This window comes from Poecile atricapillus, unplaced genomic scaffold (genome assembly GCF_030490865.1).
Source record: "Poecile atricapillus isolate bPoeAtr1 unplaced genomic scaffold, bPoeAtr1.hap1 scaffold_406, whole genome shotgun sequence".
In the NCBI taxonomy this organism is placed as follows: Eukaryota; Metazoa; Chordata; class Aves; order Passeriformes; family Paridae; genus Poecile; species Poecile atricapillus.
Genome location: NW_026709201.1, coordinates 3,412 through 20,672, shown reverse-complemented (window position 1 = coordinate 20,672; position 17,261 = coordinate 3,412). Strand labels below are relative to the sequence as shown.

The following is a 17,261-nucleotide window of genomic DNA, read 5'->3' as shown; positions in this document are numbered from 1 at the left end:
GCTGTGTGTGTCATTATCCATCAAAATGCTAAAAATCTTTAAATTTTTCCTCCAAATCTGTAATTTGTTTGTCTCCACCTTCAATACCTTAAAGTTTTAATTACAGTTGACATTTCAGTTTGTTGTCTGTCCCCTAGGCCACATTTCCAACCTCGCTTGTGATCATCTTGTACCAGGGCCTTCAAGAGAGAGCTCTCCCTCTTCAGTGACCTCAGGCTTGTAACCAAATTTCTGTTCTTTCCCTCTGATAGGGATGTGTTTTGAGGCTTTTTTTTGCATTGGTATATCCTGATCATTTCTTTGTTTATACTGCTGATAAATGTATTTTTCTCTCGTAAACACACCCTCCTCCATCTGCTGTGAAAGGCAAGGGGAACAATGAATGGTGCATTTCAAGGGTCAGGGCTTGTTCTCCTGGCTGGCTGAACAGGTACCTCTCTTCCCAGAACCTGGATAGGCTTAGGCTGGGTTTTCTCTGTGCTCAGGGTGGGATCTGCTGCTCCTGTGTGGTCTGGGGCAACAGGAGATGGATGGAAGCTCTGAATGAAGACGCAAGTCCAGCCATTTCTTGTTGTCCTGTCTCCAGGAGAGCACTGAGGCCACAGCTGTCCAAACCATGCCAGGGAACGCCTGTCTCCGAGGCTCTGATGAGCTCTGACTTTTTTATGCCTCTGATTTCTTTTTTCCCTTGTCTCTCATGATTGACATTTGTCTGTTCTGGGCCTTGTTTGCTTGCACTGCACTTGTGGGGAGCCCGGAGCAGTGCAGTGTTTTCATGTCAGCCGGGTTAAGGGTGAGGAACATTACACATGCACACTGATTTATGCCTCAGAGGCTGCAAATCGTGTCAAGTGTGATCTCAGCACAGCTCTGCTCCATGACTCAAGCACTCAGTGCAGTGTTACACTCTCAGACATCAATCCTCAGCCAGGCAAGGGAGAACTCCTCCAGAGCATCCATAAAGTCCTGGGCTGGGAGAGTTGTTAGTTATTCATGAGATAATAATGGTGTTTGCAATGTTCATGCCAAAGCCAGAATCCCATAATCACTGAGGCTGGAAAAGACCTCCAAGCTGTGCCCATCCCCACCCTGTCCCCAGAGCCCTGAGTGCCACCTCCAGCCCTTCCTGGGACACCTCCAGGGATGGGCACTGCAACCCTCCCTGAGCAGCCCCTGCCAAGGCCTGACCGCCCTTTCCAGCAACAAATTCCTCCTGATGTACAACCTCAGCCTCCCCTGGCACGATTTTTATCCCAGTCCTTCCATAATTCTGCTCTGCAGGGCCATATGTCAGGAGCTCCTGTGGACAGCTGTGGGTCTGAAAGCTGCTGTTCTCCCAAAGGCACAGCAATTCCTTCAATATTTCAAGCTCTGCATTGTGCTGAAGTTGGTGCCAGAACTGGCTTTTCTTCTTCTGACCATCCCTGAAAAACAAAGCTCAGAGAGAGGGATCTGACAGTCAGAATTCCCTTGGGGTATCAAAGTCCTTGACCCTCAGGCGCCTGCCCAGCCTCTTCTGCCACAGGTGCCTCTCTGCCTCTGCTTTTAACCACGTCTGGCTGCCAGGACCTGAGAAACCTTCCCCAGCACAGCCATTACCAAAATTCAGGAATCCCTACGAGAAGCATTAATTTGACCCTACCTCACCTTCCCCCTGAAGGAAAGGAGGCTGAGAATTCCCAGCAGAGCCACATTAGCAGCGAGCTGGGAAATCCCAGAGGTGGAAAACACAGCACAGAGCAGCCCAGGACAGAGCCCTTCCCTCCCCGAGGCCTCCAGCCTTTGCCAGCCCAAGGCACTTTGTGAGCACTTTCTGCAGGAAAGAAGGATGGAAGTGGTGCAGGGAATTCCTCTTTGCGACGCCACAGCGGCTCAGCCCACCTGAATCTTCTGGATGTTCATTTAACACATCCCGTTAGCACTGTTCGATTAATAACGCAGCAAGGAACGCACCGGGCACACCGGGGGTGAAGGCTGAAGATGCGGGCACGGCTCTGGGGCAGGGCAGGGCTCTGGGGTTCAGGCCGAGGGCCGGGCAGGGCTCTGGAGTTCAGGCCGGGGGCCGGGCAGGGCTCTGGGGCTCAGGCTGGAGGTGCGGGCAGAGCTCTGGGGCCGGGCACGGTTCGGGGTTCAGGCCGGGGGCCGGGCACGGTTCGGGGTTCAGCCGCGCCGCTCCGCTGCCTCAGGGCGCTGCCTGCCCGGGGCCGCTGACGGCCGGCACCGCCACAGCCTCACGGCCACCACTGAGCATGCTCGGCTCCCGCACATCCGCCGGCGCCCGGCGGCCGAGCAGCGGCAGCGGAGCCGGTGCCGGAGCCGGTGCCGGCGGGCTCGGCCCGCGCAGGAGGCGGCGGCGGGGCCGCCATGAACCGCGGCGGGGCGGGGGCGGCGCCCGCCTTCCCCGGCCCCGTGCAGTGTAAGTGCTGCGCCATGCGCGCTCCGGGGCCCGCGCCGCGCCAGCGCCGGGGAGCCGGGGCCTGCCCGGGCCCCGAAACCTGAGTAGCGCATGAAACGGGCGGGAGCGGAGCCCGGGAACCTGGCTGGGGGGCGGGGGGGAACCCGGGAACCTGCGTGAGCGCCGCGGGCGCCGGGCGGCGGGGCCGGACAGCGGCCAGAGGGTGCCGGACACTGGTCAGTGCCCCAGGACACTGGTTAATGCCGCCGGACAGCGGCCAGAGGGTGCCTGGCACTGGTCAGTGCCCCAGGACACTGGTTAATGCCGCCGGACAGCGGCCAGAGGGTGCCGGGCACTGGTCAGTGCCCCAGGACAGCGATCAGGGGGCACCGGGCGGTGCTCCGTGGGTCCTGGGTGATGGTCCGTGCGTGCCCGGCAGTGGTCCATGGGTCCCGGGCGGTGGATCTGGGGTGATGGATGCTCCATGAGCAGAGCTCCGGTGATCCTGGGGCATTGCCCGCGCTCCATGGGCGCTGGATGGGTCCGTGTGTCCCCCGAGGCTCCGTGAGGCGATGCCGCAGCCACTGGGCGAGTTCCCCCGCGGGACCCCGAGCCCTCTGGGGATGCATGCCCGTGTCCCGCAGTGCCCCCGCAGCTCTGGGCAGCAGGATGTCCCTGTGCCACCCGGAGCAGTGTCACCCATCACTGTCCCCCGGGCCGAGCTGACCGTGCCGTGTCCCTGCAGTCCCCGGCAGCACCACGGTGCTGGTGGAGCTGACACCCGACATCCACATCTGCGGCATCTGCAAGCAGCAGTTCAACAACCTGGACGCCTTCGTGGGGCACAAGCAGAGCGGCTGCCAGCTCACCAGTGCCACGGCCGGCGCCACCAGCACCGTCCAGTTCGTGTCCGAGGAGACCGTGCCAAGCACACAGGCTCAGAGCACGAGCAGGACCATCGCCTCCGAGACACAAACCATCACAGGTACCCAAACCTCCCTTCACAGGTACCCAAACCATCACAGGTATTGAAACCATCACAGGTACCCAAACCTTCCTTCACAGGTACCCAAACCATCACAGGTATTGAAACCATCACAGGTACCCAAACCTTCCTTCACAGGTACCCAAACCTTCCTTCACAGGTACCCAAACCATCACAGGTACCCAAACCTTCCTTCACAGGTATCCAAACCGTCACAGGTACCCAAACCTCCTCAGGTACCCAACCATCACAGGCACTGCCATGTCACCTGCCAGGTGCCAGCCCTCTGTCCCTGTGTCCCCATCACCCAGCTGAAATAGCAGTTTTCAAATCAGCTGTCATGGAACCAAGGAAATTAAATAATGCTGCTCTGCCTTCTTGGGTTTGTTATAACAATAGTTGCTTAATTTGCTAATTGAGATACAAGTTCTCTCAGAGAATTGCTCAATCTATTGTGTTGTGGAACCAGCTTGTGCAAATTAATTAAAACTGTCGATACTTATAAAAAATACTGAAATTACTATGCATTTTAATTTTTTTTTGAGAGTGCTCTAGATGGAAAACAGACCCAGAATTGCTGTCAGGCACCCATCCAGACCTTTTTATGTGAGAACACTGCATTCCCTAACATTGCTCCCACAACTAATTGGCAGGAAAAATATTACTCAAAATTTCTGCCTATGTGAAGACTCGAGTGAGGTCCCGATCCTGGAGACATTTAAATAAAATTAGGATTTTGTTCCGTGTGTGAAGGTTTGCCCTTCTATATTTAGTGTTGTTTTATTTTGGTGTGGGACTTTACTAAACCCCGAGTTATTTGACTGTAATTTGGATAGACAGGTTAAGGCAGGGAATCTGGAAGAGCAGTGAAACAAACTGAATTCAGGGCCCACTTCCAGGAATTTTTGTATTATAATCCCTCAACTCACTGTGGGTTTTGGGTGAGTCATTTTTCTGCTTCATATTTACTCGTCTTTAAAATGAGGACAGTTCTATCCATTTGCCCTTTCAGGCTATAGTGTTGTTTAATTGATTTAAAAGCTGCTACTTTGGCTGAGATATTTTCACCTGTTATTCTTGTGAGTAACAGCTAAAAACAGTGGAGTTGAAAGAGGCTGAACTTTTTTAACAATTACAAAAATAATTTGTGGACAACATTTGCCATATAAATCATGATATTTTTTTCTCATTTGGGCTATAACACAAACAGAGTTGAAAAACAAATATATCTTTATTTGGTATTTGGAGGGGAAAAACATTTTTCCTTTCCTCCTCCCCCAGGTAAATAGGAACCCAGGAACAGGAATGTTGCTGGGAAAACAAAACAAAAACAGACTAGAGAATTCATTAAATTAGACAATAATTAGATTTTCCTTTTTATCTGATTAGAGAAGATAATGCTCTCACATGAAGTTTTTTGTGTGTTTAGTTTCTGCCCCAGAGTTTGTTTTTGAGCATGGCTACCAAACCTACCTGCCCAGCGAGAGCACAGAGCCTCCAGCTGCTGCTGTGGTCTCTACACCACCAAAAGCAAGGTCCAAGAAATCCTCCTCCTCCTCCTCCTCACTGCCACTGAAGAAACTCAGCTGCCTCTACCCAGGTGAGATGAGCATTGTCCCTTCTGCCTTTTCATTTTAACGTGGAGAGCTTTCCTGTGGTGACACACAGGAGATCTGATACCTGCAGCAGTGCTGGAGTGAGTTGCCTCTAAGGGGAAGCATTAGAAAACTCAAGTTCACAGGTGACCTGGTCACTGTTTGAAGTAGATGTGAGTGAACAAGATGAGGAATTAATTTTCTGTTTACAATGTGTTTTAAAGAAAACACTGTTGAAAATAAACATGTACAGATTATGGTATTTTTATTTTTTTTTCTAGATTTTCCTTGAATTTAATGATGTTTATCTTATTGTTTTCAGGTTGCCAGTTCAAGACTTCCTATGGTATGAAGGATTTGGAACGTCATCGGCGAACGCACACAGGTTTATGTTCCTATATTTTCTTCTGGCTCGGTGTCCTCCTTTCAGCTTTTTCACAAAAGCCATTTTCCTATGAAATAGTGGCTCTGTGAACAGGATGTAGACGTGTCTGTACCTTGTGGTGTTGTCCTGCTTGTTGGGGACATGCCCTGCTCTGGGCACAGCTGTGACACTGGAGCAGGGGAGGTTGATTTGAGGCACGGTTCAACTCCTGAGAGCACACCCTGTGTTCATCAGGGTGCTGGGAGTGCACACACCTGCTTTACTCTTTACATTAAAGCAATTCCATGATTTTAGCTCCCAGTTTTGGAGCTGCACAGGGAGAAGGCTCCAAAGGCTCTGCTGTTTGTTGCAGCTACGCCTGCAGCCTCATGCCCAGCTCCTACAAACACATCCCTTTCCTGCTCAGCGTTCAGTCCGTGCTCTCTGCTGTAGCACCGCTTCCTCCCCGTGCCAGCCCCTGAGTGTGAGTGCTGCCGTTGCAGGAGACAAGCCCCACAAGTGCGAGGTGTGCAGCAAGTGCTTCAGCCGCAAGGACAAGCTGAAGATGCACATGCGCTCGCACACGGGCGTGAAGCCCTACAAGTGCAAGCACTGCGAGTACGCGGCGGCCGACAGCAGCAGCCTCAACAAGCACCAGCGCATCCACTCCAACGAGCGCCCCTTCAAGTGCCAGATCTGCCCCTACGCCAGCCGCAACTCCAGCCAGCTCACCGTGCACCTGCGCTCGCACACAGGTGGGGTCGTGCTCACATCCACGGCTGTAGGGGTTGGAGGGTCACAGAGATGGGTTTAGGTCATGGACAGGTGTCCAGATTCCCAAAAGGGATGATTTGAGTTCCCAGAAAGTCCCCCTTCAAGCGCCAGATCTGCCCCTACGCCAGCTCAGCTCCAGCCTGAGCTCACACAGGTGGCATTTTACTCATATCCACACCTGTAGGGGTTGGAGGGTCACAGAGGTGGGTTTAGGTCATGGACAGGTGTCCAGATCCCCAAAAGGGATGATTTGAGTTCCCAGCAAGCGCCCCTTCAAGCGCCAAATCTGCCCCTATGCCAGCTCACCGTGCACCTGCACTCACACACAGGTGGGGTCGTGCTCACATCCACACCTGTAGGGGTTGGAGGGTCACAGAGATGGTTTTAGATCATGGACAGGTATCCAGACACCTAAAAGGGATGATCTGAGTTCCCAGCAAGTCCCCCTTCAAGCAGATCTGCCCCTACACCAGCTCAGCTCCAGCCAGCACACCGTGCACCTGCGCCCGCACATGGGTGGGGCTGTGCCCTCCTCACCTGGGCAGGTGAGCCCTGAGTGAGCACGCTGGTATTTCCAGCAGAATTCAATTTCTATCCCATTCAACATTCCAGTGGCTGGGAAGGGATTTTAGGCTGACCTTTCTTTTTGGCATTTCTCATGTTAAGCAATTGAATTATGCTAAAACTCAAGCTTTAGTTTTGTTGTTTCTTCTATTTCTCCAAAATTAATATTTTTCTTTTCTTGTAAAAGGACTTTCATTTGCTGAAAAGAGGCACAAGAATTTTGAAAGTAGTCATTTCATCCTTGTTAGGTTAGAAAGTGTCATGCACACACCCAATTTTAGAAGAGAAGTAAGACTGGTATGTAGAATGTATTGCTTACTGGAATTAAATTAATAATCCTCTCGAAGGTGAGCATAATCCCCATTGCTCAGAGCGAGGTCATCTTCACAGAATTACTTGTTGAACTAGTCACTAAACATCAGCTTCCTGTTAATTTGAATGAAACTACTCTTAGAATTAATAATCCTATGGTCAGACACAAGTTTTTATCTAAATCCTGGCAGTGTCAGTTAGGGATGGGCAGAAATGGAAAGAAATACAGAGTAGGCCACTCTTTAAACAAACAAAACCAGCATTTGCTATATTATTTTTCATATATTGTGCTACCCTGTATATGAAAATTAAGTCATTGAAATATGAACTGTGCCTTCATCAGCAAAGCAGATAAAAATTCAGTAGCTGAGTGTGCAGCTGAGGCAGTAAAATAAACTAGATGAACAAACAGTGTATCTTCATTAATAAAGTCTGTTTAATACAGACAGTACACCATGTATCTCAATTATTAAACAGATACAGGGATTAGCACAGTAGGCCACAACTTGATTTGAAAAATATGTAGCTAAACCTATGACATATGTAGCTGGATAAGCAAATTATGCAAAATTATACAGCTCTCACAAACTCTATAAAATATTAACTTCTAAAATAAATCAGCCATTTGCAGTTTGATTATTAAAGAGGATAAATGTGTGTTGAACTAAATACACTTTCTTTTTCCTCCTCTCACCAAGAGTGTCATAGAACCTAATAACACAACTCTTGCACTTGTTCAAAACAATGCCTACCTACAGACTTCAGGCTCAGGTATTTTAGAGAGCTGTAATTTTAGATTAAAGAAAGAAAAGGGACTAGTTATTTAGTTAGCTTGCTAAGTGTGCTTTGGATTTTTTTTTTAACGGCTTTAGAACAGACAGCCTGGAATTGATTAGGGATTAGCACAGCTCCAGCTTAACATGGTCGTGGATATTGTGACACCAATTGTGCCCACAAATGCAGAAAATGCCAGATAATGGTTTTAGATCCAAGCGTGTCAGACCAGGTGATAATGCCGTGTCACCAAATTTCTCTTGGCTCTGAGAGCGCCTTGTGGGTTCAGGACGAGGCAGCTGAGCGGGATCCATCCCAGCAGTGTGTGCTGGTGTCACCTGTGCCTTCTGTTGGCAGGAGATGCCCCTTTCCAGTGCCAGATGTGCCCCGCCAAGTTCAAGATCAACTCGGACCTGAAGCGGCACCTGCGGGTGCACTCGGGGGAGAAGCCCTACAAGTGCGAGTTCTGCGAGGTGCGCTGCGCCATGAAGGGCAACCTGAAATCCCACGTGCGCATCAAGCACAGCATGGAGAACACCCTCAAGTGCCCCGAGTGCGACTTCCAGTGCGGCAACAAGACCAGCCTGCGGCACCACATCCGCAGCCACCAGCCCGAGCAGCCCGTGAAGTGCTCCGAGTGCAGCTACTCGTGCTCCAGCAAGGCGGCCCTGAAGGTGCACGAGCGCATCCACGGCAAGGAGCGGCCCTTCAAGTGCGAGTTCTGCAGCTTCGACACCAAGCAGCGCAGCAACCTCACCACCCACGTCCGCAAGGCCCACGGCGACAAGGCCAAGGGCAAGAGGCACTCGCTGGACAAGAAGGAAGGGGAGAGGCCGAAGCAGGGCGGCTCCAGGCAAGTAGCCAAGCTGGACGCCAAGAAGGCCTTTAAGTGCGACCTGTGCGACGCGTCCTTCGTGCGGGAGGATTCTCTGCGCAGCCACAAGAAGCAGCACAGCCTGTACGGCGCCAAGAACGGCGAGCTGGCTGTGCTGCAGCTCCAGATGGATCCCGGCCGCCCGCCCGGCGCCCCCATCGCCGTCAGTCACCTCCAGGTGCCTCTTCAGGCCGCTCAGGTGTCCCCGTACAACGAGGGGAGAGTCAAGATCATCGTGGGCCACCAGGTGCCTCAGGCCAACAGCGTGGTGCAGGCGGCCTCGGTGAACGTGGTGCCCCCGGCGCTGCTGGGCGCGGGGCAGGAGGAGGTGCTGGGCAGCGGCCGCCTGCAGCTGCTGGGCCAGGTCAGCGTGCTGGCCCCGGCCACGGGGGCCACGGGGGCCGCGGGGCCGGGGGCAGAGCCGGCCGTGCTGCTGGGTGGCCACGAGCAGGGCGAGGGCAGTGCTCTGCACCAGGCCCTGCTGCCCGCCGCCGCCCCCGAGCCACCCCCCGGGCAGGCCTTCATCGCCAGCTCCGCCATCAGCTGCTCCGACCTGGAGGGGCTCAACGCCCTCATCCAGGAGGGAGCCACCGAGGTGACCGTGGTCAGTGACGGGGGACAGAGCATCACCGTGTCCACGGCTGCTCCTCCTCCTCCCATCTTCTCGTCCTCCTCCCACGGCGAGGGCCCCAAGCAGACCTATTCCATCATCCAGAGCGGGGCCCACACAGCCCTGCTGTGTCCCGCGGACTCCATCCCCGATTAGGCACGGCATGCTCTGGACACCGTTCTCTCCTGGGGCACTGCTCAGCCTGGGGAACGCACAGGACACGACTGAGTGCAGGATTTGTGCTCCAGAGCCAAATACCTTCCACTTCCATGCCGTGTTTGTCTGTACACTGAAGCATCTTGTGTGTGTGAGGAGGGTGTGTTTGTATTTCTGTGCCTCCGTTGCAGTCGGTCTCTGCTCCTTGGAAAATCCAAGCAGCTGTCACCAGTGTCCCCAGGCAGTGGCATCCCCGAGCATGGCTCTTGTGCTGTGCTGCCTGAAAGCAGAAATCCCCACCTTGTGCTGAATTGTTTGGTGCACACACAGGAGAATCTCTGAGCCATTGTGGAGGTTGGATAGCTGAGGTGTCAGTCCTGTGCTCTGTGTCTGGCTGAGCCCTAAGGGAGCGCTGCTGGCTCTGCTCCAGCCCAGGTGAGCTCCGAGGGGCTCTGCTCAGTGCCTGGAGAAATCGGTAGCACCTGGCACTCGAGATGTTTATGCAGAGACCAGCTGGTTGTTTTTAGAAAGCAAAAGAATCTTGTCCCTCTCTCAGTAGTAACTAACTTTGTTTAGCAACAACACAAATCATCTCTGGCATGGTGATGGCTGTCAGAGGTGCCTGTGAATTTAAAACAACTGGAAATATATTTTTTACAAACACTACTTACCTTCTGTTTTTATTTTCATGCTGCCTGTTGGGAGTTGCATGGGTGGTAAAAGTGCACTACAGTTTGGGTCTTCTTTTCACATTAAAGATTGAATTTAATTTAAAATTTAAAAAAGTCTTCTAATCTAAGATCTGTCACTCCAGCAGAAATTCAGGTTGGATCACAAGGAGATGGTAATTAATTATATTTATAATAATATTATAAATATTTATATAGTTATAATAAATATTTAATTTTATACTTTAAATATATAAATATATTAAAATAATTAAATGGTAAATATTATAATATATTCATTTTATTTATTTTCTATTTATGTTATTAATGGTTAATATTATAATATATTAAATTTTATATAAAATATTTAAAATATTATATATATATATAATTTATAATTTTTTATGGACATTTCTCTGATGAAAGAATTCCAGGCTGTATTTTGAACTGTGGAATTGCCCATGCAAAGGTACCACAAGCTAAAAGCAATGAATTTCCCCATCCTCGGCTCCCAGTGTCATCCATAGGTGGTGCCAGAGGCCCAGGGAAGCTTTGGAGTGTGCTCTGCCTCCTGGATGATGCTTCCTGTTTAACACTTCCCTGTAAAAACATTTCAAAATCCAGTTTTTTAAGATGATAACAAAAGCTGGGCTGTAAAAATCTCACTGTCACCTTAAAGAAAAAGCTGCAGATATAAAGAAATGCCCAAAGTTTTCTACAAGAGGCAGATCTGTGGCCAAAACATCACCTCACAATTTATGTTAAATTGATAATATTTTGCTCCCTGTTAATTAATTTTACCCTGTTGGTGGTTCCCAGCTGTAGAACTGTCGGGCACCACCAGAATGATAAAACCCGAGGGATTTTGGCAGAGCTGCTGGTTTGAATAATTGAGTTTAATAACAGAATTTATCTGTGCTGGCCCTGGCCAGGAGTCACCTGCAGTCCAGTGCCACAGCTCCGTTATCTGCAGCTGCTCAGAAAGCCTCGAGAACCTTCTGGGGTAGGAAACCAGCAGATCTGTCACACTGCCAAGCCTCACCTTGGTGCTGGGCCTCCGAGATAAACAGGAAAGATAACAGGATGGTGTGAATGAACACACAGGGCTTGCTGCTGCTGCAGCTTCCACCTTGTTGGGCTGATTGCACCATGCCAGCCATCTAGAGCCTTCTTCCTCCCCTGAGAAAAGCAGCAGCTGATAACCAAGGCTCACACCAGGGCAATTTCTTTTCTGTTTGCCCTTCCGATATTCTGGTTTGGTTTCTGGGTATGGCAGTGATGGTCTGTGTGTTTTGGAGCTGGCAGGAGCAGGTTGTTTTAATCTCTTCATACATTCTTCATGTTATCAGCAGAGCCATCCCAGGAGGAGCCTGCTAATGCAGAACAAGTGTCTCTTGCAGGGCCCTCCTGCTCTTGAGCACATGGTAAATAAATGTTCTGCCATGGCCTCAGAGCTCTGCAGCAAGCTGGCTCTTTTCAGCACAAAATATTGGGATGGATTTCTGTTCCTGCTGCCTGGACATCCCCAAGCTCCCCTGGTAAGTTCTGGGCCCAGGAGCAGAGCTCAGTGGTTCCAGTGCTGCTCACCCAGCACATCCCTGGATCCCAGAGGGAAAATCTGGATATCCCACCCAGCACATCCCAAACTCCCAGAGGGAATATCTGGATATCCCACCCAGCACATCCCAAACTCCCAGAGGGAAAATCTGGATATCCCACCCAGCACATCCCTGGATCCCAGAGGGAATATCTGGATATCCCACCCAGCACATCCCTGGATCCCAGAGGGAAAATCTGGATATCCCACCCAGCACATCCCTGGCTGCCAGAGGGAAAATCTGGATATCCCACCCAGCACATCCCTGGCTGCCAGAGGGAATATCTGGATATCCCACCCAGCACATCCCAAACTCCCAGAGGGAATATCTGGATATCCCACCCAGCACATCCCAAAGTCCCAGAGGGAAGGGGAAATGTGGATATCCCACCCAGCACAGCCCAAACTCCCAGAGGGAATATCTGGATATCCCACCCAGCACATCCCAAACTCCCAGAGGGAATATCTGGATATCCCACCCAGCACATCCCTGGATCCCAGAGGGAATATCTGGATATCCCACCCAGCACATCCCAAACTCCCAGAGGGAAAACCTGGATATCCCACCCAGCACATCCCAAACTCCCAGAGGGAAAACCTGGATATCCCACCCAGCACATCCCAAACTCCCAGAGGGAATATCTGGATATCCCACCCAGCACATCCCAAACTCCCAGAGGGAATATCTGGATATCCCACCCAGCACATCCCAAACTCCCAGAGGGAAAACCTGGATATCCCACCCAGCATATCCCAAACTCCCAGAGGGAAGGGGAAATGTGGCTATCCCACCCAGCACAGCCCAGGCAGGCTCTGCTCTGGGCACAGGCTCTTTCCCAGTTTCCCCTTTGTGTCCCAGGTTTATGGTGTGTCACAGCCTCCCTCCTCTGGGGATGGACTGGTGCCTGCCCAGAGATCTGGGGTTAAACTGGGCAGGCAGAGTGCAGAACCTGTGTCCATTTCCAATAAACCAGCCCCAGCCCTTGGGCCTTCCCAGCCCTTTGGGGTTTGTTGCTGTCCCTGACGCTGCTTTTTAAAGCCAGACCCAGTTCCACATGAGCTGATCCTCCACCAGGCCTGCTGAAATGTGCTTTTCTCCTGTGCTTTTGTGAGGCAGGAGTACACAACAGGGAAAAAAGCTGAAGAAAAATGTGTTTGGACACCTTTGACTGTGTTTTGGGGAGGCTGGTTCTGACTGACCCCAGGGGGGTTTGAACAGCACTGGATTAAACTTTATCACTGGTGCTGTATCTTTTACATGGTTTTGATAAAAACTTTAGCTGCTATTTGCATTAAAATGGGAGATTCCTGCTCCAAACCAGCCTCAGGTTGTCCCATGCACAGGGATTCCTGGATATTCCCCAGGAAGCGCTCCTGGATGAGTGGATGGGATCAAGTCCTCACCTCACATGAGGCCTAAAAGCAGCAGGACTTGGCCCAAAGCTGGCTCCTTTGGGAACTGGGGGAAAACCAAACTTTTATTGAATACATGTGGGGCTTGCAATTGAAAAATTGTAATCAAAATATTTCCCAATCATTTTGTTAATGAGCTATTTATTACTGCTGTCATCTGACTGCACTGCAAAGTACCTTCTGTTGCAGGGTTTGAAATGTCAGAGACATGCCAAGACATTTTTTCTCTACAATACAAAGAACTGGGGAAAGGCTTGGTTTTTTTAAAACTTTAGATACCTTTATTCTGTATTTCTGATTCTTTATTTATTTGTGTTTGAAGTCAAAATATAGTCAGTCATCCTTTTTGCACTGCGCTGCTCTGATGACTGCAAAAATATTTTCTGTGTCCTCAATGGCAAGAGCTCTATCCTATAATTTCAGGAATATTGACTGGCCACTCTAATGGCTTTTTACATCTCCAGCTGGAAAATCTTTAGCCTTGTTATTTAAATTTTAAGAAGGGAAACCAATATTGTTATGAGAAACTGATGTCTGCTGTCACTTACCCAATGACCTTTCATGAGGTGATAAAGGTTTCTATAGTGACCTGAGGAAATGATGGCTCAGGTATCAGCGTGAATTAAAAGTCTGTGGCAGGAAAAGCTTTCTTTTCTCTGTCTCTCAGGTATCCAGTTCTGCCTTTGTCTTTATTCCAGTTGCTGGACATGGAGAAGGACTCATAAAACATCCAGTGTTTGGTTACATGGCTGTCGTTAGAGGCTTCACAATGTTGTAGGGAAGGAAAAACATCCATGGCAAAGCAGAGGTGGGTTTTTTACAAGCTGTGTCCAACAGCCTTGTGTTCAGGGTCTGCTGCTGGAGTGCCACTGGATTCTGTAACCTGTGGGATCAGCCAATTTATTCCACAAGCCTCAGGAGCTGTGTTTGCCTCTCTAAAACCAGGAATTATCATTTACTGCAGGCAGCTTTGACAGAGGTGTCCAAGTTCCTCGAATCAGACCTTGTGTAAACTTTAATTCTGAAAGTGAAAGCTCTTGGTTAATGAGAGTGGCTGCATTTTGTAGGTAAAAGTTGAGCATGAGCTGGGAAATAATTAACTGAGGGCCCGGAGAGTGTTTTAAGATATTTTAATTTGGTTGGTGTGTTTTGGTTTGGTTTTGTTTTAAAGACACACTGATGCTTTTCTGCTTCTTGTGCTGCTGAGTGAAGCAAGCTGTTACCAATGTCTTCCAGTTTATCAATCCTGATGTGAGACACCTAAAAAAGCCGTGGAGAAACCTCCAAGGTTTTCAGCTTGAGTTTCCCATTGATGTCTCCCAAAGTGAAGGACAGCTGATAAATCTTTGTGCTGTCTGTGCTGGCAGCGTTTGAAATAAAGGCTGGCCCTGGATCCTGCTGCCCTGAGCTGTCAGACAATTTTCCATCCTCTTGCTGGCCAAGCCCTGGGCCAGCAGAGGCAGAGCAAGGCCAGCCCTGAGCCCTCACCTCCCTGTGCCTGGTGCTTGTATTTGTGCTTTCTAAATGTCAGACTGAAAGAGAAAATCCAGCCCACCCCTTCTCCTAGCACAGAGCACAGCTTCCTCCTCCCCAAGTGTGTCTGCACTCCCTGCCTTTGGCCATCATCGATGATTCTATCAGTAATATCAGTACAGGGTAGATCAATTCTGTCAGTATTTGCACTGGAGCTGTGCTGCTGGATTCCCCACCTGGAGAAGGTGCCCTGGAAGGATAATGTGAGCATGGGAATAACTTGGATACCTCAGTGATGAGCGAGATGCAAATTCCCAGCTAGATCCTGCAGATAGTCACATCTCCTGATGGCCCAGAGGAAAATTTGAAAGAACAGGAATGCATAAAGCTCAGCTGCATAATGCATAGCAGTCATAATTAATAGATTAAAGTCCTTTGTGAAACATGCTTTTTTATTCTAATAAAGGGGACTACAAATGGTGACACAGTTTTAACAAAACAGCAATGTGAGATGCCATGTTAGAGTTGTAAAGCTAAAGAGGTGATAAAAATGTACCTAGGGTTTAAATTTTTACAAGACTGATGTAAGACTTATTACCTTAAATAGCAGCACTCTTCCTTGTCTCTGGGCACCTTGGATCATTCTGGTTCTCAAAGTACATAAAATTGCTGGGGCATTATTAAAAACTGACCAATCCTTGCTGCTTAGTCCCTCCTAAAAAGTTCAGGATTCATCCTGTGAATCACTTTGCCTTTAACAATGTTAAATTTTGCTGTTGTTGTAAAATCATGGAGATCAGCCATTGATAGAACTTTAATTGGCTGGGGATGTTCATGATTTTTTCCTTTAAAAAAAAAAAAAAGCCTGCCAGCAAAATTGCTTTTTGGTGATGACTTGGCTTGAAAAGTGCTCTGCAGGGGCCCATTCCCAATTGATTATCTTTCACAGCTAATAGCTTCAAAGGCTATTTGCTGGACAGTCCAGTTTTACATTTAAATGTAAATCTCGATAGCCTTGACAGACTGATGATCAGAGAAAAGAAAGGCAAAACCAGGAAAATGGGTGTACAGCTGGTATAACTTTCCCCAGCTCCTCCAGGCAGGGGCAGTTGGAGGGAAATGAAAATGGTTTCAGTCTGACAGAGCTCTCTGGAGGGGATGGAGTGGAAACTTCTGGAAGATGCAGCAGGGATGAGCTGGGAGCCCTGGGAGCTCAGGTGACTGACACTGTTCTTATTCCACCCTCCCTGGCAGAAAAGGTGCAGAAGGAATTCCTCAGCTCCCAAACATCTCAGCAGCTGTGAGGAGGTGCCTTTTTCCTCATTTTTAATCTTTGTTGCCGTGGAAACAGAGCACTCACCGCTCCTTTTCACTGCCTGATCCTCAGGGCCAAACAAGTCCAGAATTTTCCAGACTTCCAAAGGAAGGGAAGGGAGAATGTTCAGTGCAGAAGCCACAGAGAAACTGGAGATCAAGGAAAGAATGTCTGAGGAAGAGAGGGAGGTGGTTCAGTGGTACCTGGGGATGAGAGTACAGAAGCGTTTGGGGGACTGGGAAATCACCCCTTGTCCTCTGCTCTGATTTTCCCATGGATTTCTGGAATCATCTACATAAGGTGGAGAGGAGAAGAGAATGCTTTTGTTTAAATTCAGTTTAAATTCCACTCCAGTGGCACAATATTCCTGTGCAATGTAGGAATAGAGGACATCTAAACCTTTTTCTTTTTTCTTCTTCATCTTTTATTTTTCTTCTTTTTTTGTTGTTGGGGTTTTTTATTGGGTTTTTGTTTGTTTGTTTTGTTGTTGTTTGGGAGTTTTGTTTGTTTGAGTTTTGTTGTTGTTGTTTGGTTTGGGTTTTTTTTTGTTTTTAACTTCTACAGCTCCATAAATCCTCTGCACCAAATCCCAAACTCCCTTAGGAGTGCTGTCCAGCACATTGATAATGGCAAAATGGGATCAAAGCCAGGCAAAACCCACCTGCCTTTTATTTGTCCTTCAGGGCAGCACTGTAAATTACCAATGATGCCCCCAGTGAAATCATATCCTCCTTCCAATACCAAATTCAAAAAAGTGCACAGAACACATTTAACAAAAATTTTCACTTCTTCCTCCTTCCCCTGCCAAACTCACTCCCCCATTTCCTGACTTGCTCAGGATGCACAAAGCCAAGGAATCAGCAGATCCAGAGACCCCATCAGCAGGTGGGGAAGGTTTGTGCCGTGGCAGAGCTCAGGTTTTGGGATGGTTCTGAGCCCCGTGGGATGGGCAGGACTGGCACCAGGTGCAGGATTTTGAGGAAAACCCCTCCAGGTGGACCCAGGGATGAAATCCCAGCTGGATCCTGGCAGTGCCTGAGCCTCAGCTGCTGCAGAGCAAAGTGTTCAAATTGGAATTCATCCTCTTTTCCTCCCCGTGTAGGTAAGTCTTTAATAATAAATCCAGTTATCAATCCAGTGGCTATGAAAAGAGAGGATCCATAAATCCATGGATAAAATCCATGGGCAGAAATACAAGTTTCTGTCTGTGTTAAGCTCTGAATAAATTATCCATGTGGCCACTGAACTTTGCAGTGATCTTTCCATTGACTTCAGGTCAGATCCCTCCTTAAAATCTGCTTTGTGAAATGACTGGTGCAGAAACCAGAAACAAGCAAAAAAAAAAAGAAAACTTTACTTGTTCTTTCACCTTTTGGCAGTTTCCTGCTCTGG

At 49.2% G+C, this 17,261-nt stretch overlaps 1 protein-coding gene across 2 annotated transcripts; it reads left to right on the top strand.

Annotated features, from left to right (window-relative positions):
- The first annotated feature begins 2,211 nt into the window (after positions 1–2,211).
- Positions 2,212–10,069, top strand: LOC131574559 (zinc finger protein 64-like). 2 transcript variants are annotated; one of them, XM_058829033.1, is made up of 6 exons: positions 2,212–2,416; positions 3,141–3,380; positions 4,810–4,980; positions 5,298–5,360; positions 5,843–6,094; positions 8,121–10,069. In XM_058829033.1, exons 1-6 carry the CDS (start codon positions 2,365–2,367, stop codon positions 9,401–9,403), a joined length of 2,061 nt encoding a protein of 686 aa, XP_058685016.1. In that variant the 5' UTR covers positions 2,212–2,364; the 3' UTR covers positions 9,404–10,069. The 2 variants fall into 2 exon arrangements, with proteins under 2 accessions (XP_058685016.1, XP_058685017.1); XM_058829034.1 differs by lacking the exon at positions 2,212–2,416 and adding an exon at positions 2,567–2,692.
- Positions 10,070–17,261: the final 7,192 nt, after the last annotated feature.